Here is a 23995-nt window from a genome sequence, read left to right on the forward strand (position 1 = left end):
GGAATGCCCAGGGAGCAGATTCCTGCCAGCCCTGGGAATGCCCAGGAGCAGATTCCTGCCAGCCCAGGGAGCTGGGATTATCCCGGAGCCCAGACTGGGATGATCCCGTTCCCTCTGCCAGGAGAACACCAACCATGGGCTATGGGCTGGATCCCCCTGGGGAGAGCAGAGCTCAGCAATGTGCTCAGAGCAGGCTGGGCTTACTGGAACTGCAGTACAAGTCAAACGCTATCTCCTAAAAGACTGAAAAAATATCTTTGACCAAAATAATGTGGCATATTTACATAATTCCTTAAGTGCAAACTCTTGTCACAATGAACGCGGTTTCGACTCCCTGTACAAGAAGGTGCTCTTTCGTCAATGAAAGAAGGACTCGAACTCCGTATTCCTGATTCGGTAACGTGTCTCTTGTGCAAGGCAGTAAAATTCCTGTTTCTTCCCAAGATTTTTGCCAAGGCGCTCCCCGCTGCCGCCCCCGTTACCGCACCACCAGGCAGGAGACGCAGAGCTTGGAGGGGCCGATGCAGTCGTCGTGGCAGAAGGCGCCGCAGCCCTTGCACATGATCATGGCTTTCAACCTGCAGTAGCATTTGGAAGGGGCGTCCTCCATGCCGCCGTCCTCGGCGAACGCCGGCACCGGGAGGCTCTGCCCGTGGCCGCCGGAGCTCACGGCCTGCCCGGCGGGGATGGTGGTGACGGTCACGGAGAAGGACATGACGTTGCCCATGGAGCTGCCCAGCTGGCTGCACTCGGTCACCAGCGAGGCCTGGCCCACGTCGGGCGAGGTGGAGACGTTGATGGTGCCGCTGTAGCTGGGCCCCAGGAGCTTCGGGGGGAGCGGGGCAGGCAGCAGCGGGGGCTGTGCTGGGTCTGGGGATGGCGTGGGGGTCCCGAAATGCTCCCTGCCGCTGTGCCCCTTGCCCCTCATGGCCTGGGCCATCTGCTCCTGTGCTGCCTGCAGCAGGTCCCGGGCCAGCGCCGCGCCGTCCAGCGCCGCCACCTTCTCCTTGGCTGCCGATGCCACCTCGGCCTTCAGCCCAGGGCCTGCAGGGCCGGTGCTCCGTGAGCTCTGCTCCTTCTCCCCGTGCCCCGGCTCCTCTTTGGTGCCAACCTGCTCCCGTTCATCCCCGGAGCTCTCGTCATCCGCGTTCTCCTCGCTGCTGCTGCTGCCCGGGCTGCCCGTGCCCTCGGCGGGGCCGCTCAGCCCCAGGCGGGGCTCGGGGTTCAGCAAAAAGCTTCTCCTCAAACTCTCCGAGCCGCGGCCGTAGGTGGAGACGTTGAGCAGGTAGTGCCCGGACATGGCAGGCTTGGACGTCCTCCTGCCCGTGAAGCCCAGCATGAATCTCTGGCTGGTGGAGCCGTTTTCCACCGGCAAACCTGAGTGCGGGAGGTTCAGCTGCGAGGGCTGAAGGACGGGCGGCAGATTCTGCCTCTGCACCCTCTTGATGAGAGTCTGCAGGATCTGCTCCTGGGTGGATTTGCTCAGCGCCTCGTGGCCCTGGTGCGGCTCAGGACCGGCGTCCTTTCCTTGGAAGGTCCTTGGAATGTGAGGCAGAGGCCTGTTCTGGCAGAAGATCTTCCCGAGCTGCTGCGGGGGCAAACTCGACCTGTCCCCCGCCTCGGCGCCGGGAGCTGCCGCCCCCTTCTCCTCCTGAGGAGCCACGGGGACAGTTTTCAATTCTGCTTTGGTCAGCGGCTTGGGCAGGATCTGCTCCAGAGGGACGCTCTTGCCCTGGAGCAGCTGGGTGACCAAAGGGTTGTTGGCAGGAATGCTGGAGCTCGCTCGGGGCAGGGCCCCACCAGGAGCAGATTTAAGGCTGGGTGCTCCAGAGGAGCTGCTGGAGGGTGGGACAGGAGCGCCCACAGCTCCAGCCTGGCCCCCGTGGCCCGTGGGTGGCCGTGGGGACAGCAGAGGGGAAGGGGATTTGCCTTTGGGAAGGTCACAGCCGCTCCCCGCCGAGGCTCCCGGGGTTCTGCTGCCGCAGCCGGGCGCGTTCCCGGGGCCCGGAGCCCCGCGGGCCGGGGCAGGAGGGGCCATCCCCGCCCGGTCCCCGCTGGGGGTGCCGGGGGTGGCCCCCACACCGTTCCCTAGCGCCGGGGCAGCCGCGGGGGCCGCCGGCTGTAGCTGTGCTCCAGGAGGATGGCGAGCAGCTCCCGGCTCCGCCTGGCTCTCCACCTGCGAGTGGGGAGGAAACCTTCTCGAACCTCCCCCGCTTCCAGCTCCTGCCAGTTCCAGTGCCTTTGCTCCAGCTGCAGCTTGGGGGGCTCCGCTGGGGTCTCTCCCATCTCCCCCCCTGCCCGGGGGTCTCCCCCCGCCCGGGCCGGGCCCCGGCACGGCTCCCCCGGCCGAGGCGGCGGCGGCGGCGGCCGCTGCCCTCTGAGCCTTGGCCTGCTGGGCTCTGGCCTTGATGTCGGCCAAGGTCCTGGCCCCTGTCCTGCCCGGACTGCTGAGGGACAGGGGGAAGCGTGCCCTGGGAGAGACCTGGCCCGCAGGAAATGGCATCGGCGAGATTCTGGACACGGGAATCTGCAAGAGAGCGGGAGAAAAGCACAGCTGAGACACGGGCAACACCCGACCCACGGGGTTGTGGTTGCACTTTCCTCTCAGAGAACTGGTGGTGGGCCTGGAGAAATCCCTTTGGAGAAACCCCTCCTACCCCTGCCTTGAGACAAGAGGCCTGTCCGACCCTCGCGTGCCTCCCGGGCAGTTTTGGGGTGCTGCAAACCCCGCTCATCCCTCATGTCAGCCCAGGGCCCCCAGGCTCCCTCCCTGAAGGGCTGATCCAGCCCCTGCCCTGTCAGCCCCTGTTCCACTGTTCAACGTTATTGAGATGTAATTTCAGATCTAATTTTGTATTCAGATGTCCTTTGAAAGATGTCACCATCCTGCTGGACTCAGCCTTGCTCCTCCCTCCTGCTCACCCATCATTTCTCTCCTCAGTGCCTTTCTACAAAGCCATAATAATCCCCTGAGCTAGAAAAAAAATGCCAATGATTTACTCTTTCCTTCTAAAACATTTTCCCCAATGTCCCAGCTGACTTTCCCCATGTTTGCTTTCCCAACATATATGCTGAGACCTGTGCTGAGCCTGGTGATGTTCCCCTGCAGAGATCTCAGGGAGTTCATTTGGGGTTACATTTATTTTCAATATCCATAAAATCCTCATTGGATCCCACTGAGCTCTGATCAAGCATTTCACCACCTCATTTTTGGGGGATGACACATCTTGGGGACATATCTGTCCCCATTTTCCCCTGCTTTGCAAGGGAAACTATTCACAATGACCTTCGATTTGCTCTGCTGTTGAATTAAATCCCACCTTTATTGCCCTGGCAGGCCAGCCCTCGTTCCTGCATGCATTCCAGACCTCTTTTATGAACAGTTTCCCCATGTGAAACTGTCACTGAGTTTCATTGATGCTTTCCTGCCTTGGTGCTGTTCTTATTAACACGGTGAGAACAATGAGCTGCTTTTAAAGTTTTGAGTTTGCAGCCTTTCAGTACAGAAGGATGTGTTGAGTTTGCAGCCTTTCAGTAGAGAAGGATGTGAAGAGGGGAGCAGAATTCCTGGGACACACAGGAATACAGGAATTCAGCTTCTGCCTAAGGGCCTGGAGCTGCCTGCTGCTGACCTGGCTCCCAAAACCAGGGCCTGCCAAACCTGGAGAGTTTCTGTCCTGCTGCCTCCCCGTGCCCATCCCAGCAGGGGCCGATCCCTCCTTCCTCTCCCAGGTGAGTTCTTGCAAAGGCTCAGCAGCCAAAGGGCCTCTGCTCCTGAGATGTTGCCCAAAATTCTCCTTCCTGCTCCTGCCCTGGCCTCTGCCAGAGCCTCTGGTTTGCAGCAGGGAGTCTGGGCTGGCTGCAGGGGAGCCTGGAGGCGCTGGCTCCTCTGGCCCTGCGTGTCCCCAGCTGCCAGGCTGCTGCTCTGCTGGCTGTCCCTCTGTGTCACCATGGCCCTGCAGAGCCCCTGCAGCTCTCCCTGTCTGCAGCCTGGAACAGCAGGAGCTGTCCTACCCCCAATTTGGGGCTCAGTGTCCCGGGGGAGCCCCCAGGGGAGGCCCGGCCGTGGCTCCATCCCTGCTGGGCTCACCTTGAGCGGGGGCACCCGCGGCACCGCCGCCCCCGTGCCAGGAAAGGGCTGGTTCCGAAAGGCCTGAGGCTGCTGCTGCTGCTGCTGCTGCTGCTGCTGCTGCTGCTGCTGCTGCTGTGGCTGCTGGCAGGGCTCGGCCACACGGGGCTTCTTCTCGGGGCTGCCCGGGGCTTCCTCCCTGCTCTCCGACTTCCTCTTGTGGGCCTCCAGCCCGACCTCCATGGCCTCGCTCCCGGGGGGCTTCTTCTCCTGCTCCTTCTCCTTCTCCTGCTCCTTCTCCTGCTCCTTCTCCTTCTCCTTTTCCTGCTCCTTCTCCTTCTCCGGCGTGGCCGGGCCTGCCATGGGGCTCTGCACCTTCACCGCTGCCCCGGCCGCCTCGGGGCTCTTTGGTGTGCTGGGGGCACCCAGAGATTCCTTTCCTGGCACCTCCTTTGCCAGCCCAGGTTTCCTCTGCTCCTCTGCCCTGGGGCAGGCGGCACCGGGGGGTTTGTGGGGCAGGGACTCTCCGTGGGCTCTGTCCCCGGCTCTCGCCGCTCGCCGCTCCGGGGACGCCTGGGCCGGCTTGGCTGCCTTGGGCTGCGGCTCCTCTCTGCCCCCGGGCTCCGAGGGGGACGTGCCCCGCTCCCGCTGTGGGGCCGGGGGGCTGCGGGGCCGGCCGGGCTCTGCCTCGGGCTGCGCTGTCAGTCGCTGCGACTCCTCGGGGCTCAGCCCAGAGCTGCCAAGGAAACACAGACTTTGCTTTGTGAAACATCCCTGGAAAAGCATCCCATCCTTAGGGAAACGGAGGCAGCATTCTCTATTTAAATAAACTCCCTGAATAGATCTCTCACACACACCCAATTCTGTGCCACGATCAGTGAGAACCTTCCCCGCTGATAATCCTTCACAGGAAACAGAAATCGGCATCAGAGATTAAAAACAGCTAAAGGCAACACATGAAACACTGAGGAGCTCCAGGCCTGCTCCAGACACCAATTTTCCAGCTGCAAACCCAAAGGGTTTGGCCAAGAGTGAGTATTTCCCTGTATGAGCCTCCCCTGCAGCACAGGAGCAGCGTCACACAGTAACACTGGCAGGAGGGGACACTGAGAAGGAAGCGTCCCACCACCCCTTCAGGAGGAACACGGGCTCTAATTCCCAGAGTGATGTTTGGGATTAACTCCTTCTGGATTCACTTCATCCGTCCCTCTCAATGATTCCTCAAATTGGGGTTTTTTTCCCCAAACACAGCCCCGTGAAGGTCTGGTGAATCCATGGATTGGTTCCCCCAGAGAAGTTCTCAGGAGCTGGAGGGAACTGAGCTCCTGCTCTTGCACACGTGCCCCCCACGTGCCCCAGCACTGGGGCTGTTGTCACCTTCCCACCAGCACACACCTGGCCCAGGTGGCTGGTGAAGCTCCTGGTGAGCTGCACTCCCAGCCTGGTGTATCCCTGTAGTTGTTCCTACAGCTTGTAGGGACATCCCCCAACCCCTGGCTCCCCCACAGCATCCCAACCACACCAGGAATGCCAGGAACACCCTAACTCTGGAGGGTTAAAACACCCACGAGGAATGGGAGGCACAGAGGCTGGCAGGGGAGGACAACCCAAAACCTGGCACGGTGCAGGGTTAGAAATTCCTGGTCAGTTTTTTACACCTGTGTGCTCCTTCCCAGGCCTCTCAGCACCTCACTCAGAAACCCCAAATCCTCCCTGTAGCCCCGAAGGATGGCAAACCCCTGATGCAAGAGGAGGCAGAGAATAAAAGCCTGGCAGATCTGGGGGTTTAACGGGGTGGGGTGGGGTTGGAGCTGTGGGAATGCAGGTCCTAACCTGAGCTGGGACACACTGGGCCACCCCAGCTCCAGGAGAGGCGTGGGGGTGGCTCCAAGCAAGGAGGGGAAGAGGAGTGACATGCCAGGACAGGCTGCACTGGATAAAGGGAGATCCCACCGGCATTTCCCGATTCCTGGAACCAGCTGAAGGCAGAAACCTTCCTCAGGTTCCAGGGAAGCCACTGCCCATGGATGGGCCCAGCCCAGAACCCCAGAACCAGCTGAGCCCTCACCTCTGCCCGTAGTAGCTCTCGAAGAAATGCTCCTTCCACAGCTCCACCTTCTTCTCCTTCTCGATCTCCTGCCGGATCCGCAGCTGCATTTCGGGGGTGAACTCTCCTGGGGGATGCAAAAGGGATTTCTGAGCCAGGGGAGGGGTGGCTGATGGGGCACAGGCCCAGGGGAGCGTCCCAGGAGCCCGGGCTGCTGCTCCAGTGGGATGGGGCAGTCAAGGGAACGGAGCTGGGGAGGGAACTGAGCCCCAGGAGGGGCTGGGGGAGCTGGAAAGGGGCTCAGCCTGGAGAAAAGGAGGCTCAGGGGGGACCTTGTGGCTCTGCACAGCTCCTGACAGGAGGGGACAGCCAGGGGGGGTCGGGCTGTGCCCCAGGGAACAGGGACAGGAGGAGAGGGAACAGCCTGGTCAGATTTGGAAGGGCCTCACCACCCTCACAGGAAGAATTTCCCCCAGTTTCCCATCCAAACACCCAAAGGGATGGCTCAAAACACCTCATGCTGGTGACCCCGTGCCCTGCTCTGGAACAGAATTTCCCTTCTCTGCGCCTCAGCAGTGTCTGTTTAGGAGCCACAGCTCCAGAATGCCCCAGCTCTGCTGTCACTTCGGATTTTAAACACATTTTTCCTTCTTTTCTCATCTCTTCCAGAGATTTCCTGTGTCAGTTCAGCACAGAACTCCACCTGCAGCCCCCTCCCACCCTGAGCCTCCAGTTCTGGGCAGCGAGTCCCTGCAGAGCTGCAGCTTCCCCAGGAACTCCCTGCAGGTTTTCCCCTCTCCAGGAACTCCCTGCAGACTTTTCCCTTCCCCAGGAGCTCCCTGAAGGTTTTCCCCTCTCCAGGAACTCCCTGCAGGCTTCCCCTACCCCAGGAATTCCCTGCAGGCTTTCCCCTCTCCAGGAATTCCCTGCAGGCTTTCCCCTCTTCAGGAACTCCCTGCAGACTTTTCCCTTCTCCAGGAATTCCCTGCAGGTTTTCCCCTCTCCAGGAATTCCCTGCAGACTTTCCCTTCTCCAGGAATTCCCTGCAGACTTTCCCTTCTCCAGGAACACCCTGCAGACTTTTCCCCTCTCCAGGAATTCCCTGCAGGCTTTCCCCTCTCCAGGAACTCCCTGCAGGTTTTCCCTTCCCCAGGAATTCCCTGCAGACTTTTCCCCTCTCCAGGAACTCCCTGCAGACTTTCCCTTCTCCCGGAATTCCCTGCAGGTTTTCCCCTCTCCAGGAATTCCCTGCAGGCCTCCCCAGCCCCTCCCCAGCCGGTTTTACCTTCTGACAGCCTCTCCTTCCAGCCCTGGGCAGCCGAGGTGAAGAATTCGTTGTTGAGCGCCGAACTGCTGAGCTTCATCAGCCCGTCAGCGCCCACCTGGGAGAGAGGGGGTCCTGGTCACCTGCTGGTCACCTGCTGGTCACCTGCTGGTCACTGCCCTGGCCACAGCCCTGGTCACCTGCTGGCCACAGCCCCGGTCACCTGCTGGTCACCTGCTGGTCACCTGCTGGCCACTGCCCTGGCCACCTGCTGGTCACCTGCTGGCCACTGCCCCGGTCACCTGCTGGTCACCTGCTGGTCACCTGCTGGCCACAGCCCTGGTCACCTGCTGGTCACCTGCTGGCCACTGCCCTGGCCACCTGCTGGTCACCTGCTGGCCACTGCCCCGGTCACCTGCTGGTCACCTGCTGGTCACCTGCTGGTCACCTGCTGGTCACCTGCTGGCCACAGCCCGGTCACCTGCTGGTCACCTGCTGGTCACCTGCTGGTCACTGCCCATGTCACCTGCTGGCCACTGCCCTGGTCACCTGCTGGTCACTGCCCTGGTCACCTGCTGGCCACTGCCCTGGTCACCTGCTGGTCACCTGCTGGCCACAGCCCCGGCCACCTGCTGGCCACAGCCCTGGTCACCTGCTGGCCACAGCCCTGGTCACCTGCTGGTCACCTGCTGGTCACTGCCCATGTCACCTGCTGGCCACTGCCCTGGTCACCTGCTGGCCACTGCCCCGGTCACCTGCTGGCCACAGCTCTGGTCACCTGCTGGCCACAGCCCTGGTCACCTGCTGGCCACAGCCCTGGTCACCTGCTGGTCACCTGCTGGTCACTGCCCTGGTCACCTGCTGGTCACCTGCTGGTCACTGCCCTGGTCACCTGCTGGTCACCTGCTGGTCACCTGCTGGCCACAGCCCTGGTCACCTGCTGGTCACCTGCTGGCCACAGCCCTGGCCACCTGCTGGCCACTGCCCTGGTCACCTGCTGGTCACCTGCTGGCCACTGCCCCGGTCACCTGCTGGTCACCTGCTGGTCACCTGCTGGCCACAGCCCTGGTCACCTGCTGGTCACTGCCCTGGTCACCTGCTGGCCACTGCTTTGGTCACCTGCTGGTCACCTGCTGGCCACAGCCCTGGTCACCTGCTGGTCACTGCCCTGGTCACCTGCTGGTCACCTGCTGGCCACTGCCCTGGTCACCCGCTGGTCACAGCCCTGGTCACCTGCTGGTCACCTGCTGGCCACTGCCCTGGTCACCTGCTGGTCACCTGCTGGCCACTGCCCTGGTCATCTGCTGGTCACCTGCTGGTCACCTGCTGGTCACCTGCTGGCCACAGCCCGGTCACCTGCTGGCCACAGCCCTGGTCACCTGCTGGTCACCTACTGGCCACTGCCCCGGTCACCTGCTGGCCACTGCCCTGGTCACCTGCTGGTCACCTGCTGGCCACCTGCTGGTCACCTGCTGGCCACTGCCCTGGTCACCTGCTGGTGGGCACCCTGTGCCAGGGAACAATCCCCAATTCCCAGTATCCCACCCAAATTTTCCACTCTGAAGCCATTCCCTGGGTCCTGCCCCTCCATCCCTGTCCCAGCTCCCTCTCCTGCGGGCTCCCTTCAGGTCCTGGAAGGTCCTGAACAATGACAGCGATTATTAGGGGACAATATCATTATCAGTGACAATATCATTATTAGTGACAACTGATTTATATCATTATCAGTGACAATATCATTATTAGTGACAACTGATTTATATCATTATCAGTGACAATATCACTATTAGGTGACAATATCATTATTAGGTGACAATATCATTATTAGTGACAATTGATTAATATAATTATCAGTGACAGTATCACTATTAGGTGACAATATCATTATTAGTGACAATTGATTAATATCACTATCAGTGACAATATCACTATTAGGTGACAATATCATTATTAGGTGACAATATCATTATTAGTGACAATTAATTAATATCATTATCAGTGACCATATCATTATTAGGTGACAATATCATTATAAGTGACAATTAATTAATATCATTATCAGTGAAAATATCACTATTAGGTGACAATATCATTAATAGTGACAATTAATTAATCTCCTTATGAGTGACAATAAGGTCACCCTGAGGTGGACAGCCCAGGTGAGTGTGTGCCTGTGTGGGACAGCTCAGGTGAGTGTGTACCAGGGACAGCCCAGGTGATGTACCTGGGACAGCCCAGGTGAGTGTGTACCTGTGTAGAACACCCAGGTGAGTGTGTACCTGTGTAGAACACCCCAGGTGAGTGTGTACCCCTGTAGAACACCCAGGTGAGTGTGTACCCATGCAGAACACCCCAGGTGAGTGTGTACCCATGCAGAACACCCCAGGTGAGCGCTGTACCCCTGTAGGACACCCCAGGTGAGCCGTACCTGTCTGTCCACGTCGGGCAGCAGCAGCAGCAGGCGCTGCTGGCACTCGGGGGGCAGCAGGGAGAAGGTGTGCTTGTTGATCAGGGCCCGCAGGTTGGTGTTCACCAGGATGGAGTCGGGCGTCTCCACGTCGATCTCGGCGCAGCGGGCTCGCTTCAGCTGCCCTGGGGAGCACACACCTGGTCACCTCACCTGGGGCTGCCACCGTGGGGCAGTGCCACTGCTCCTTCTGCCTCAGCTCCAGGGGCAGGGACCTGACAATTTGGGGTTTGGTGCCTCAGGGTGAGACCTCGTGCCCGAGTGTCCAGTTCCTTGTGGGTGTTTTGGTTCATCTTGGGTGCTGCCCAAGGTGGATACATTGAGGAGATATTTTAATAAATCCCTGCTTTATTCTTTAGATTCTGTATTTTTCACATTCTGTGCTGCTTTGGTGTGTGGGTCTGGGCTTCATGAGGGATGCTGAGCTCTCTGCACAGAGCAGGGACACAAAACAATTCCTGCTCCAGCTGGGCACCAAGGACAAATGATCCAAATCTCAGCCCAGGAGCACAAACAACGTGGAATAAAGAGAGAAAAACAGGGATGGGACTTCATAACCTAAAGCTGGAATTGGACAATGAACCCCAAGCTGCCAATGGAGCAGAACTGATCCCAGGGAGAGCCCCCGGGAGCGCTCGTGCGTTTTGGGACCATTTTGGTTCACCTTGGGTTCATTTTGGGACCATTTTGGTTCATTTGGGTGCAGCCCTGGCTGGGCTCTGGTGCTGCCCAAGTGGATCCATGGAGGAGATCCTTTAATAAATCCTTTAATAAATCCCTGCTTTGTCCTTTAGCTCTGCCCAGCCTCTGTTCTAGGGCATCACCCCCAAACATAACCCTGTGAAGATCTGGTGAATCCATGGATTGGTTCCCACCAGAGAAGTTCAGCAAGCCAGGGACTAAACAAGCTGAACCAGCTAAATCTGATTTCTACCTCCAGGTGATTTTCTAACTCCATGTCTCACCACAGCCACGTCTGCTTTAAGTCTCCAGTTTGTTCCTGGGGATTTCTCTGGACTCTCCTGCCCTGTGCCTGCTCTCCACGGGGACAGAGACCTCAGAGTGAGGGAACAGCTGCAGCTGGGCCGGGGGAATTTGGGATGGATCCCAGGGAACGGGCGCATTCCCAACCCTGCCAGAGCTCCAGGAGCCTTGGGACAGCCAGGGATGCACGGGGTGGGATTGCTGGGATAACCTGGAGCTGCATTCCGTGGTCCTTGTGGGTTTCCCCCCCTCAGGACATTCCATTCCTTTGTAAGAATATCCTTAAATTCCAATCCCACCCCTGGAGAAGGTAACAGGAACCAGGAAGGTCGGGAGGGCTGAGGAAGCTCCACTAAAGGGCTGGGAGCCAAATCCAGCAGGGTCTGAGGGATGGAGACCCAGGGAGGAATTTATTGTCCCTTTTCATGCTGTTAGACATTAGGACATTAAAAAACCCATAAAAAATGCAGGTCCAACAGCTGGGGATTCCCAGGAGAGGCCCAGCTGATGGGGACTGGGCAGGGCTGATCTAAGGATGGATTATTATTAATTTTTTTAAATTATTATTAATTTATTAGTATTAGTATTAGTATTAGTATTAGTATTAGTATTAGTATTAGTATTAGTATTAGTATTAGTATTAGTATTGACTACGGATTATGGATTATGGATTATTTATCCCAATTCCCAGGAGAGGCCCAGCTGATGGGGACTGGGCAGGGTTGAGCTGAGGATGGATTATTATGGATTATGGATTATTTATCCTAATTCCCAGGAGAGGCCCAGCCGATGGGGACTGGGCAGGGTTGAGCTGAGGATGGATTATTATGGATTATGGATTATTATGGATTATTATGGATTATTATTTTTTATTATTATCTTGTTATTATTATTAATTTTATTATTATTATTAATTTTAGTCTTAGTCTTAGTCTTAGTCTTAGTCTTAGTCTTAGTCTTAGTCTTAGTATGGACTATGGATTATGGATCATGGATTATTTATCCCAATTCCCAGGAGAGGCCCAGCTGATGGGGACTGGGCAGGGCTGATCTGAGGATGGATTATTATGGGTTATGGATTGTTATTATTTATTATTTTATTAATTTTATTATTATTAATTTTTACTTAATATGAGTACTAGTACTAGTACTAGTATTAGTATTAGTATGGACTATGGATTATGGATCATGGATTATTTATCCTAATTCCCAGGAGAGGCCCAGCTGATGGGGACTGGGCAGGGCTGATCTGAGGATGGATTATTATGGATTATTATTTTATTCTTATCTTGTTATTTTTATTATTATTATTAATTTTATTATTATTTTTTTTAATTGTATTATTAGTATTAGTCTTAGTATTAGTATTAGTATGGACTATGGATTATGGATCATGGATTATTTATCCCAAGTCCCAGGAGAGGCCCATCTGATGGGGACCGGGCAGGGCTGAACTGAGGATGGATTATTATGGATTATTATTTTATTATTATCATCTTGTTGTTTTTATTATTATGAATTTTATTATTAATAATAATTTTATTATTATGAGTATTAGTATTAGTATGGACTATGGATTATGGATCATGGATTATTTATCCCAATTCCCAGGAGAGGCCCAGTTGATGGGGACTGAGCAGGGCTGATCTGAGGCTGGATTATTATGGACTATTATTATTATTATTATTATTATTATTATTATTATTATTATTATTATTATTATTATTATTATTATTATTATTATTATTATTATTATTATTATTATTATTATTATTATTATTATGGATTATGAACCCAATTCCCAGCAGGCTGGCAGCCCCTTGAGGCTCCCTCAGCAATGGAACTATTATTATTATTATTATGGATTATGGATTATTAGCCCAATTCCAGCAGGCTGGCAGCCCCTTGCAGGCTCCCTCAGCCATGGAACTATTATTATTATTATTATTATTATTATTATTATTATTATTATTATTATTATTATTATTATGGATTATGAACCCAATTCCCAGCAGGCTGGCAGCCCCTTGCAGGCTCCTCAGCAATGGAACTATTATTATTATTATTATTATTATTATTATTATTATTATTATTATTATTATTATTATTATTATTATTATTATTATGGATTATTAGCCCAATTCCCAGCAGGCTGGCAGCCCCTTGCAGGCTCCCTCAGCCATGGAACTATTATTATTATTATTATTATTATTATTATGGATTATGGATTATTAGCCCAATTCCCAGAGGCTGGCAGCCCCTTGCAGGCTCCCTCAGCAATGGAACTATTATTATTATTATTATTATTATGGATTATGAACCCAATCCCAGCAGGCTGGCAGCCCCTTGCAGGCTCCCTCAGCAATGGAACTATTATTATTATTATTATTATTATTATGGATTATGGATTATTAGCCCAATTCCCAGGAGAGGCCCATCTGATGGGGACTGGGCAGGGCTGATCTGAGGATGGATTATGATGGACTATTATTATGGATTATGGATTACGGATTATTAGCCCAATTCCCAGCAGGCTGGCAGCCCCTTGCAGGCTCCCTCAGCAATGGAACTATTATTATTATTATTATTATTATTATTATTATTATTATTATTATTATTATTATTATTATGGATTATGGATTATTAACCCCATTCCCAGCAGGCTGGCAGCCCCTTGCAGGCTCCCTCAGCAATGGAACTATTATTATTATTATTATTATTATTATTATTATTATTATTATTATTATTATTATTATTATGGATTATGAACCCAATTCCCAGCAGGCTGGCAGCCCCCTGCAGGCTCCCTCAGCAATGGAACTATTATTATTATTATTATTATTATTATTATTATTATTATTATTATTATTATTATTATTATTATTATTATTATTATTATGGATTATGAACCCAATTCCCAGCAGGCTGGCAGCCCCTTGCAGGCTCCCTCAGCAATGGAATTATTATTATTATTATTATGGATTATGGATTATGGATTATGAAAAGCCCTGGGAAAGCAGGGAGAGCAGGGAATCGTCTCTTACGTGCGTGGAGCCTGTCAGATCTTGGGAAGGGCTTCTTGGCCAGCCCTGGCAGGGAGTTCTCGAGCTTCACCGAGGGCGAGGAGCTGGAGGTGGAATTTGGGGGGCTGCTGGAATGTCCATCTGCCTGCTTCCCTTCCCAGCCTGCCAGAAAGGGACACGTGGAACACGGGCGTGCACAGAGGGGTCCTGCACCAGGATCCTCCTGCATGGAATGGAGCTTCTCCACCAGCCAAAGCCACCCAGCAGTGCCAGGACAGGCATTCCTGAGCTCCCAGAGCCTCCCCAGCTCCCAGAGCCACCCCAGCAGTGCCAGGACATTCCCCAGCTCCCAGAGCCACCCCTGCAGTGCCAGGACATTCCTGAGCTCCCAGAGCCACCCCTGGAGCTCCAGGACATTCCTGAGCTCCCAGAGCCACCCCTGCAATGCCAGGACATTCCCGAGCTCCCAGAGCCACCCCAGCAGTGCCAGGACAGGCATTCCCGAGCTCCCAGAGCCACCCCAGCAGTGCCAGGACATTCCCCAGCTCCCAGAGCCACCCCAGCAGTGCCAGGACATTCCCCAGCTCCCAGAGCCACCCCTGCAGTGCCAGGACATTCCTGAGCTCCCAGAGCCACCCCAGCAGTGCCAGGACATTCCCCAGCTCCCAGAGCCACCCCTGCAGTGCCAGGATAGACATTCCCGAGCTCCCAGAGCCACCCCTGCAGTGCCAGGACATTCCCCAGCTCCCAGAGCCACCCCAGCAGTGCCAGGACATTCCCGAGCTCCCAGAGCCACCCCAGCAGTGCCAGGACATTCCTGAGCTCCCAGAGCCACCCCAGCAGTGCCAGGACAGGCATTCCCCAGCTCCCAGAGCCACCCCAGCAGTGCCAGGACATTCCTGAGCTCCCAGAGCCACCCCTGCAGTGCCAGGACAGACATTCCTGAGCTCCCAGAGCCACCCCAGCAGTGCCAGGACATTCCTGAGCTCCCAGAGCCACCCCAGCAGTGCCAGGACATTCCTGAGCTCCCAGAGCCACCCCAGCAGTGCCAGGACATTCCTGAGCTCCCAGAGCCACCCCTGCAGTGCCAGGACATTCCTGAGCTCCCAGAGCCACCCCAGCAGTGCCAGGACAGGCATTCCTGAGCTCCCAGAGCCACCCAGCAGTGCCAGGACAGACATTCCAGAGCTCCCAGAGCCACCCCAGCAGTGCCAGGACATTCCTGAGCTCCCAGAGCCACCCCTGCAGTGCCAGGACATTCCTGAGCTCCCAGAGCCACCCCAGCAGTGCCAGGACATTCCTGAGCTCCCAGAGCCACCCCAGCAGTGCCAGGACATTCCCGAGCTCACAAAGCCACCCCAGCAGTGCCAGGACATTCCCGAGCTCCCAGAGCCACCCCAGCAGTGCCAGGACATTCCTGAGCTCCCAGAGCCACCCCAGCAGTGCCAGGACATTCCTGAGCTCCCAGAGCCACCCCAGCAGTGCCAGGACATTCCCGAGCTCCCAGAGCCACCCCAGCAGCTCCAGGACATTCCCCAGCTCCCAGAGCCACCCCTGCAGCTCCAGGACATTCCCGAGCTCCCAGAGCCACCCCAGCAGTGCCAGGACAGGCATTCCCCAGCTCCTGGAGTGCTCCTGCTCCTGCTGAATGCAGGAGATCCCTTGGAGCCACCAGAATATCCCAGACCAAAGGCACAGACATCACATCCCATGTGCTCTGAGTCCACCTCCCAGTGAATCCCAATTTATTTCCCATCTGATCTGACCCAGCACGGTCCCATTCACACTTCCAGAGCTCCTGGCAGGGAAGTCTCTCCAAACCCTCCCTGTCCTTGCTAAACTTCACCCCTCTCCTGCAGCTTTTGTCCTTGTCCTGGGGAACTCCTCCTCCTCTTCCCAGTGCTCAGTTCACCATCCTGCCTCCTCTCCCTCACACAAGCTCTTCCAGCTCTGAATAAATCCCTGAAATTGTGCAGCCAGTGCCTTGCTTTCCACCAGGATGTCGTTCCCTCCCTCCCATGTTTGATTCCCTGCTCTCTCCACACCTCTGCGTGTCCCTGCTGGGAGCTGTCCCTGTGCAGCACCACAGGGATGGGGTGAAAAGGACTTTGTGGAGAAAAACACAAAAAAGGAACGTTCCAGGCCTTGACAGGGAGGGATTTACAGCCTGAGGGGGCTCCTGAACACACTGGTCCCACCTGGAACCTGAGGTGAGGTAAGGAAGAGCTGAGGAAGAACTCAAGGAAAAGCCTGGAAGATGGAAAAGATCCTGACTGAGCCTGGGGAAAGCATCCTAAGGCTGGAGTTACACAGCAGGAAGGGCAAAACTCCCTGGCCTTGGCACCTCTGGGCTCTCTCCCAACAGGGAGGAGAAAGTTCCACCAGGAATGAAGGGCAGATCCTGCCCCAGGACAGGCTGAGGCCCGGGGCAGCTCCCAGGCACTCCCAGCTTCCCAGGAAAATCCTGGAAGATCCTCGAAAATCCTGGATCTTCTGGAAAATCCTCGCCCTGCCCAGGACATTCCCACAATTGTCCCAGGAAATGCAGACACAGACGTGACACTGGGGCTGGAATGGGGACAGTGGGAATGCCCCTGGCTGGGAATGGGGACAGTGGGAATGCTCCTGGCTGGGAATGGGGACACTGAGGATGGCCCTGGATGGGAATGGGGACAGTGGGAATGCCCCTGGCTGGGAATGGGGATGCTGAGGATGCCCCTGGATAGGAATGGGGACAGTGGGAATGTCCCTGGCTTGGAGAGGGACTGGCACAAGCTGGATGTGTGCCACAGCCCAGCTGCCTGCAGGGAATGGGGCTGGAATGCTGAGCCCTGCCAGGGATTGTCTGGGGCACTACACCTGCCCCAAGCCAGGGAATTCCAGAGGTGCCAGGCAAGTTGGCAGGTACCAGGGAATTCCAGAGGTACCAGGGAATTCCAGAGGTGCCAGGGAATTCCAGAGGTGCCAGGCAAGTTGGCAGGTACCAGGGAATTCCAGAGGTGCCAGGGAATTCCAGAGGTGCCAGGGAATTCCAGAGGTGCCAGGAAATTGGGCAAGTACCAGGAATTGGGCAGGTGCCAGGGAACTCAGCAGGTGCCAGGGAATTTGGGCAGGTGCCAGGGAATTCCAGAGATGCCAGGAAATTGGGCAAGTACCAGGAATTGGGCAGGTGCCAGGGAACTCAGCAGGTGCCAGGGAATTTGGCAGGTGCCAGGGAATTTGGCAGGTGCCAGGGAATTCCAGAGGTGCCAGGGAATTCCAGAGGTGCCAGCTCCAGTGCCCAGTGCCTTGGCAGGGAATTCCAGAGGTGAATTCCTCTGGCCCTGCTCCAGCCTGGCTGCAGCAGCGTGGAGGGGAAGGGTTCAGGGACTGGGCTGGGGTCAATAATTCACAGTAATGAATTAACAATAATTAGCACTGATGGATCCCCCACAGCCCCAGGCTTTACTGGAGAGCTCAGTGGCTGAAGGAAGCTCAGGATTTGGGGCTGCAGACGCGGTTTTTGGGATGTGGATCAGGGCTTGGGGCACCCTGGGCAGGGCAGGTGGCCCTGCCACGGCAGGGGTGGCACTGGGTGGGCTCTGAGGCCCCTTCCCAGCCCAGCTCTTTGGGATTTGGGGGTTCTGTGCCTCAGAACCAGGCCCTTACTGAGGCACTCAGTTACTCTGCAGAGAGATCAGGGAAGGGACTAGCAAGAATTTGGGATACCATGGAAAATGTGGTGCTGGCAGGGAGCTCCTGCCCCGCTGGAGCAGCCAGAGCAGAGCAGTGACCTCGGTGCTCACTGAAACCCCTCAGGGACCTTCCAGATGAGAACAGGACGTGGAACCACCCTGCAGGATGAGGAGCCACCTTGGAAAGCATCAATACCAGGAGAAATCCCAGAATATAAACACCAGGAGAACTTCCCAAACATAAACACCGGGAGAAATCCCCAAGCATAAACAGCAGAACCCCAAACAGAAATAAGAGGAGAACCCTAAACTGAAATAACCAGGAGAAATCCCCAAACAGAAACAGCAGGAGAACCTCAAATACAAATAACCAGGAGAAATCCCAGAACATAAACACCAGGAGAATTCCCAAAACATAAACAGCAGGAGAACCCCAAATACAAATAACCAGGGGAAATCCCAGAACATGAACACCAGGAGAAATCCCAGAACAGAAATACCAGGAGAAATTCCAGAACATAAACACCAGAAGAACCTCAAATAGAAATAACCAGGAGAAATCCCAGAACAGAAATACCAGGAGAAATTCCAGAACATAAACACCAGAAGAACCTCAAATGGAAATAACCAGGAGAAATCCCAGAACAGAAACAACCAGGAGAACAGAAATAACCAACAGAAACCCCAGGTCTCTCCAAGGTCTTTCCAAGGTCTCTCCTTACACTCAGAGCTATCCAAGATTGTACAAGATCCCTCCAAGATCCCTCCCAGGTCTCTCCCAGGTCTGTTCTCACCCGGTGCCTCCCTCTGCTCCAGCCCCACTCCCCGTGCCCTGAGCTCCCCATTCCCTGTGATCCCCATTCCCTGAGCTCCCCATTCCCTGAGCTCCTCGTGCCCTGAGCTCCCCATTCCCTGAGCTCCCCGTGCCCTGAGCTCCCCGTGCCCTGAGCTCCCCATGCCCTGAGCTCCCCATTCCCTGAGCTCCCCATTCCCTGTGATCCCCATTCCCTGAGCTCCCCATGCCCTGAGCTCCCCATGCCCTGAGCTCCCCATTCCCTGAGCTCCCCATTCCCTGTGATCCCCATTCCCTGAGCTCCCCATGCCCTGAGCTCCCCATTCCCTGATCCCCCCATTCCCTGATCCCCCCATTCCCTGTGATCCCCCCATTCCCTGCCCTACCTGAGCGCCCGGTCGTGGCCTTGGCCTTGAGCAGGACGTGCTGGCTGGGGGGCAGCCCCACACCCGGCCCCACACCCGGCCCCACAGCTGTCCTGCACTGCTGCTGCTGCTGCTGCTGCTGCTGCTGCTTCTGCTGCTGCTGCTTCAGGGCCTGCAGGGACACAGGGACAGGGATCAGACACCCCACAGCTTATGGGGCACAGGGATCAGCCACCCCACAGCTGTGGGGCACAGAGCACAGCCACCCCACAGCTTATGGGGCACAGAGCACAGCCACCCCACAGCCATGGGGCACAGGGATCAGCCACCCCACAGCCCATGGGGCACAGGGATCAGCCACCCCACAGCCATGGGGCACAGGGATCAGACACCCCACAGCTTATGGGGCACAGGGATCAGACACCCCACAGCTGTGGGGCACAGGGCTCAGCCACCCCACAGTTTACGGGGCACAGCGATCAGCCACCCCACAGCCGTGGGGCACAGGGATCAGCCACCCCACAGCCCGTGGGGCACAGGGCACAGCCACCCCACAGCCGTGGGGCACAGGGCACAGACACCCCACAGCCCGTGGGGCACAGGGCACAGCCACCCCACAGCTTATGGGGCACTGACCTGCTTGAGAGCCTTCTTGCTGTGCTTCTGGGAGGAGGAGAGGCCCTTGCCCGGGATGGACGGGGAGGGGCAGCCGGACTGTGGGGAGCCCGTGGGGGCCAGGCGGGACGACACTGCGGGACACGTGGAAATACAAATGGAAATAGAATTATAAATATAACCATAAATATATAAATACATAAATTTATATCCTAAAACAGAAATATAAATTCTATATATAAATATAAACTATCAAAATATAATTGTAAATGTAGATCTAAATATAAATATAAAACATAAATACGAAAAGTAAATTTAGATATACATATATAACCATATAAATAAAAATATGAACATACAGCTGTAAATATAAATATAAATTCTATATACAACTATAGACTAGAAATGTAAATAATAATAAAAATTATAAAGTGTAACTATAAATAAATATAAATATAAATATAAATTCTATATACAACTATAGACTATAAATGTAAATAATAATAAAAATTATAAAGTGTAAATATAAATAAATAGAAATCTATATAAATATATAAGTATGAATGTAAGTATAAAATCTTAAATAAAAACATAAATATGGATATGGACATATAGAAATATATAAATATTTATTAATTTCTATATTACATATATACATTATATTCAAATATGTAAATATAAATATATATGTATAAAATATCGTATATAAATGTAACTACACATAGAATTGCAAATGTAACAAGTGCTTTGGGTGGGGAGGGACCTCAGAGCCCAGCCAGTGCCACCCCTGCCACCAGGGACACCTCCCAGAGGCTCCCAGGGACTCGCTGTGCCCTCGGGCTGCCACCAGCACTGCTGGGACAAGGACAGGGCAGAGGGACAGGCGGGAACAGAGAGATAGAGGGACAAGGACAGGGCAGAAGGACAGGCAGGGACACAGGGACAGAGGGACAAGGACAGGGCAGAGGGACAGGCAGGGACACAAGGGACAGAGGGACAAGGACAGGGCAGAGGGACAGGCGGGGACAGAAGGACAAGGACAGGGCAGAGGGACAGGAAGGGACACAAGGACAAGGACAGGGCAGAAGGACAGGCAGGGACAGAGGGACAAGGACAGGGCAGAGGGACAGGCAGGGACACAGGGACAAGGACAGGGCAGAAGGACAGGCAGGGACAGAGAGATAGAGGTACAAGGACAGGGCAGAGGGACAGGCAGGGACACAGGGACACAGGGACAAGGACAGGGCAGAAGGACAGGCAGGGACAGAAGGACAAGGACAGGGCAGAAGGACAGGCAGGGACAGAAGGACAAGGACAGGGCAGAAGGACAGGCAGGGACAGAAGGACAGGCAGGGACACAGGGACAAGGACAGGGCAGAAGGACAGGCGGGCACAGCTCCTGCCCACAGCCCTGCCCCTCCCTGCCTGGCACCCCCTGCTCTGAGCCAGCAGCAGCGTCCCAGCCCAGCTGGGGACAGCAGCACAGATGTCACCTGGCTGTGGGAACATCAGGGATGAGAGGGGAAGTCCCAGAGCCACCAGCAGCCCTGGGTCAGCCCTGGGATGCTTCTGGAAGTCAGGGAGCTGTGGTGGGCCTTGCTCTGACCATAATTGATCCTTTAACTATTAACTCATTCTTTAACCATTAACTCATTCTTTAACTATTAACTCATTCTTTAACTACTAACTCATTCTTCAAATATTGAATAATTCATTGGGCACTGACTCATTCTCCCCTGGCAGCTGTGGCTGCCCCTGATCCCTGGCAGTGCCCAAGGCCAGGCTGGACACTGGGACACCCTGGGACAGTGGAGGTGTCCCTGCCATGGCAGGGGTGGCACTGGGTGGGCTCTGAGCTCCCTCCAACCCATTCCATGACTCTCTGAACTCCTGTGCTGGGAGATGACAAACCCAGAGGGCACAGGGAGTGTGCCCAGGTTGTCAGTGAGGGCAGAGATGTCTGGAGCATTCATTCCTGTCCTCCCCTTCAAAACGTTTCATTGCCCACAAATGACAGAAACACACAAATCTGAGTGGAAGGAAATCCTGGCCACGAAGCCCAGCTGAAATCTGCAGCTCCTCAGAGCTCCGAGGAATTCTCATCAGGAACCACAGGGAGTGACATCACTGCACACATGGAATGGGGGAGAGCCAAAGGAAGCAGTTAAGATAAAAAATAAAAAATAAAAAATAAAAAATAAAAAATAAAAAATAAAAAATAAAAAATAAAAAATAAAAAATAAAAAATAAAAATAAAAAATAAAAAATAAAAAATAAAAAATAAAAAATAAAAACTGGGTAATTATTGCTCACAGCCCCGCATGGGGAAGGAGTCTGGGCTGGGAGTGTCACTGCAGGCCATGACTCTGAGGGGCAAAGCTGCTCTGAGCAGCCAGTGCAGGAGAAATGCCAGAAATCCAGAGCCCCTGAGGCTGGAAAATCCCTCCCAGCCCATCCAGTGCCCAGTCCCCACCATGTCCCCAGCCCAGGGCTCAGGAATTCCCTGGACACCTCCAGGGATGGGCACTCCAACCCTCCCTGGGCAGCCCCTGCCAAGGCCTGGGCACCATTTCCAGGCAGAAATTCCTGCTGCTGCCCACCCTGAGCCTGCCCTGGCCTGTTTGAACCTTGCCCAAATCTTCCAACCTGTTTTCAGTACCTGACTTTTTATAGACTCCAAATTGGAGATTTTGAAGCCTGAGGTGGTCAAACAGAGCTGTGGGAGCCTGGAGGGACCCTCAGTTGTGCAAAGACTCAAGCCAAGCTGATCACTACCTACTGGAGAAGGATCATCCATCCATCTGGCCTAGCTCATTTTCCCCTTTACAGTCTCTTTTTTTCCCCCATATTTTTCCTTTTTAACACAGAAACTGGGGCTGGGTATTGCTGGAGGAGCCCCAGCAGCAGCTGTGCCTCGTGGTGAGCACAACCTCTGCACCTTGTCCCAGACTGCCAGCCCTGGTGAGGCTCTCCAGCAGCACCTGAGCGAGGCTTTTCCCCTCCTCAGCTTTCAGGATGGTGTAAAACACCACAGAACCCAGGAATCATCCTCTGAGAATCATGGAACTGTTTAGGTTGGAAAAGCCTGTGAGACCACGGAGTCCAACCATCCCCAGCACTGCCAAAGCCACCTCTGTCCCCAAGTGCCACATCCACAGGGCTTTAAATCCCTGCAGGGATGGGGAATCCACCCTGTGCCAGGCCTTGAGCACCTTGTCCACGAAGGGATTGTTCCCAAAACCCAACCTGGAGCTCCCCATGGTGACCTCAGGTGCTTCCACAAGGCCTGCATCCAAAAAAGCTGTTTTTATCACCAAACTCCAGCAGCTGCTCCACTTCCAGGCCCAAGCCACGGGGTCTGTGTCACCCTGATGGCCACAGACAGGCCCCAAAAGGGAACTGGGCTGATGGGTTTCTCCTTGAGCTAGGTCTTATGAGCTCTTAGAGAACTTCTTACACTTGAGATAGTTTAGCTACTCTGAATGGCATGAAACTAGCAGGATGGCTTCTGAGGTAGTGTTGGAAACAGGAAAAGGTTTGGTAAAAGGCAAAATAACAAAGCTTCTACAGAGAAAAACTGAGCTGGGGGCAAGAGGTTCTTGCTTCTGCTAAAGCACCCCACAAAACTCATTATTTCCTTTGTTCTCCTCCTTTGCTAGTGAATTACTTAGGCAGGATCTCTTGGCCTCTGTCTAATCAGGTTTGAGGTGAAGTCCAAAAGGTCCTGTGAGGTGTCTTTTTAGCAAATTGGGAGAGAGACTTGTGGGCTTTTTGCCTTTTTAAGCAGACAAAGAATAACTGAGTCACTCCCCAACAAGGGGCAGTTCCTACACTGGGCCAGGAGCTCTTCCCTTACCTGCACGGGGCCCTGCCCGGAGCTGCTCCGTGAACATTCCTGCTGCTCCAGCCCCTCCTGGGGCTCTGCTCTGCCTCCCAAAATCCCAGAGCTGCCTGGTGCTGCCACAGCACTTGGGTTTTTGCACAAATAAGGAAGTGGCTGCCGCTGTTATCCGGCCACGCTTCCTGCTCTGCCGGGGATGAGCACAGGCACAGAGCAGCTCCTGCCTGCCCCACTCTGCTCTCCACCTCCATCCCCTCCTCTCACCAGCCAGCCCTGCTCCTCACACCCTGCAGGGACAAGCAGTGCCCTGCCTGAGCTCTGCTTCCCACCAAAACCCCGGGGATGGGCCGATCCCAAAGGTGGGGATGCTGCTGACCCCATCCCCACACAGGGATGAGCTGAGTTTGGGATGTCCTCCAGCTCAGCCCTGAGATTTGGGATGCTGTTCATGAGGAAGGAGGTCCTTGTGTGCTCCATGTGCCAGGTTTTTGTGTGCTCCATGGTCCTGCAGGAGTGCTGCACACCAGGGCTGATGCTCCAGAGGAATCCTCCTCACTGGTTACAAACAGCAAACAAATGGAGCAGGAGAAAGTAAAACCAGCAGGAAAAACCTCAGGGGAACCTCGAGGATCTCTGCCAGCACCAGCCCTGCCTCTGCTGCTGCCCCAAAACCAGGATGGGAGTGGGGATGGCCCAGGGGCTCCCAGGGCTGCAATTCCCTCATTTCTCACTTCCACTTCACTCTGCCCTGCCTCTGCTGCTGCCCCAAAGCCAGGATGGGTTGGGATGGCCCAGGGGCTCCCAGGGCTGCAATTCCCTCATTTCACTTCACTCATCCCTGCCTCTGCTGCTG

At 54.7% G+C, this 23995-nt stretch overlaps 1 protein-coding gene across 1 annotated transcript in view; it reads right to left on the minus strand.

The window, feature by feature from the left end:
• Positions 1-233: 233 nt before the first annotated feature.
• The window catches only part of ASXL2 (ASXL transcriptional regulator 2), a 63621-nt gene continuing 39859 nt past the window's right edge, over positions 234-23995 (minus strand). The window contains exons 5-12 of the mRNA XM_072926211.1: positions 19323-19435; positions 18708-18858; positions 13876-14016; positions 9809-9972; positions 7402-7498; positions 6138-6243; positions 4091-4805; positions 234-2527 (exon numbers count right to left, since the gene is read on the minus strand). Of these exons, the coding sequence (XP_072782312.1) occupies positions 479-2527; positions 4091-4805; positions 6138-6243; positions 7402-7498; positions 9809-9972; positions 13876-14016; positions 18708-18858; positions 19323-19435 (3536 nt within the window). The 3' untranslated portion in view covers positions 234-478. The remainder of the gene's footprint in view (positions 2528-4090; positions 4806-6137; positions 6244-7401; positions 7499-9808; positions 9973-13875; positions 14017-18707; positions 18859-19322; positions 19436-23995) is intronic.

The sequence above is a fragment of the Taeniopygia guttata genome, chromosome 3 (genome assembly GCF_048771995.1).
Source record: "Taeniopygia guttata chromosome 3, bTaeGut7.mat, whole genome shotgun sequence".
Lineage (NCBI taxonomy): Eukaryota > Metazoa > Chordata > Aves > Passeriformes > Estrildidae > Taeniopygia > Taeniopygia guttata.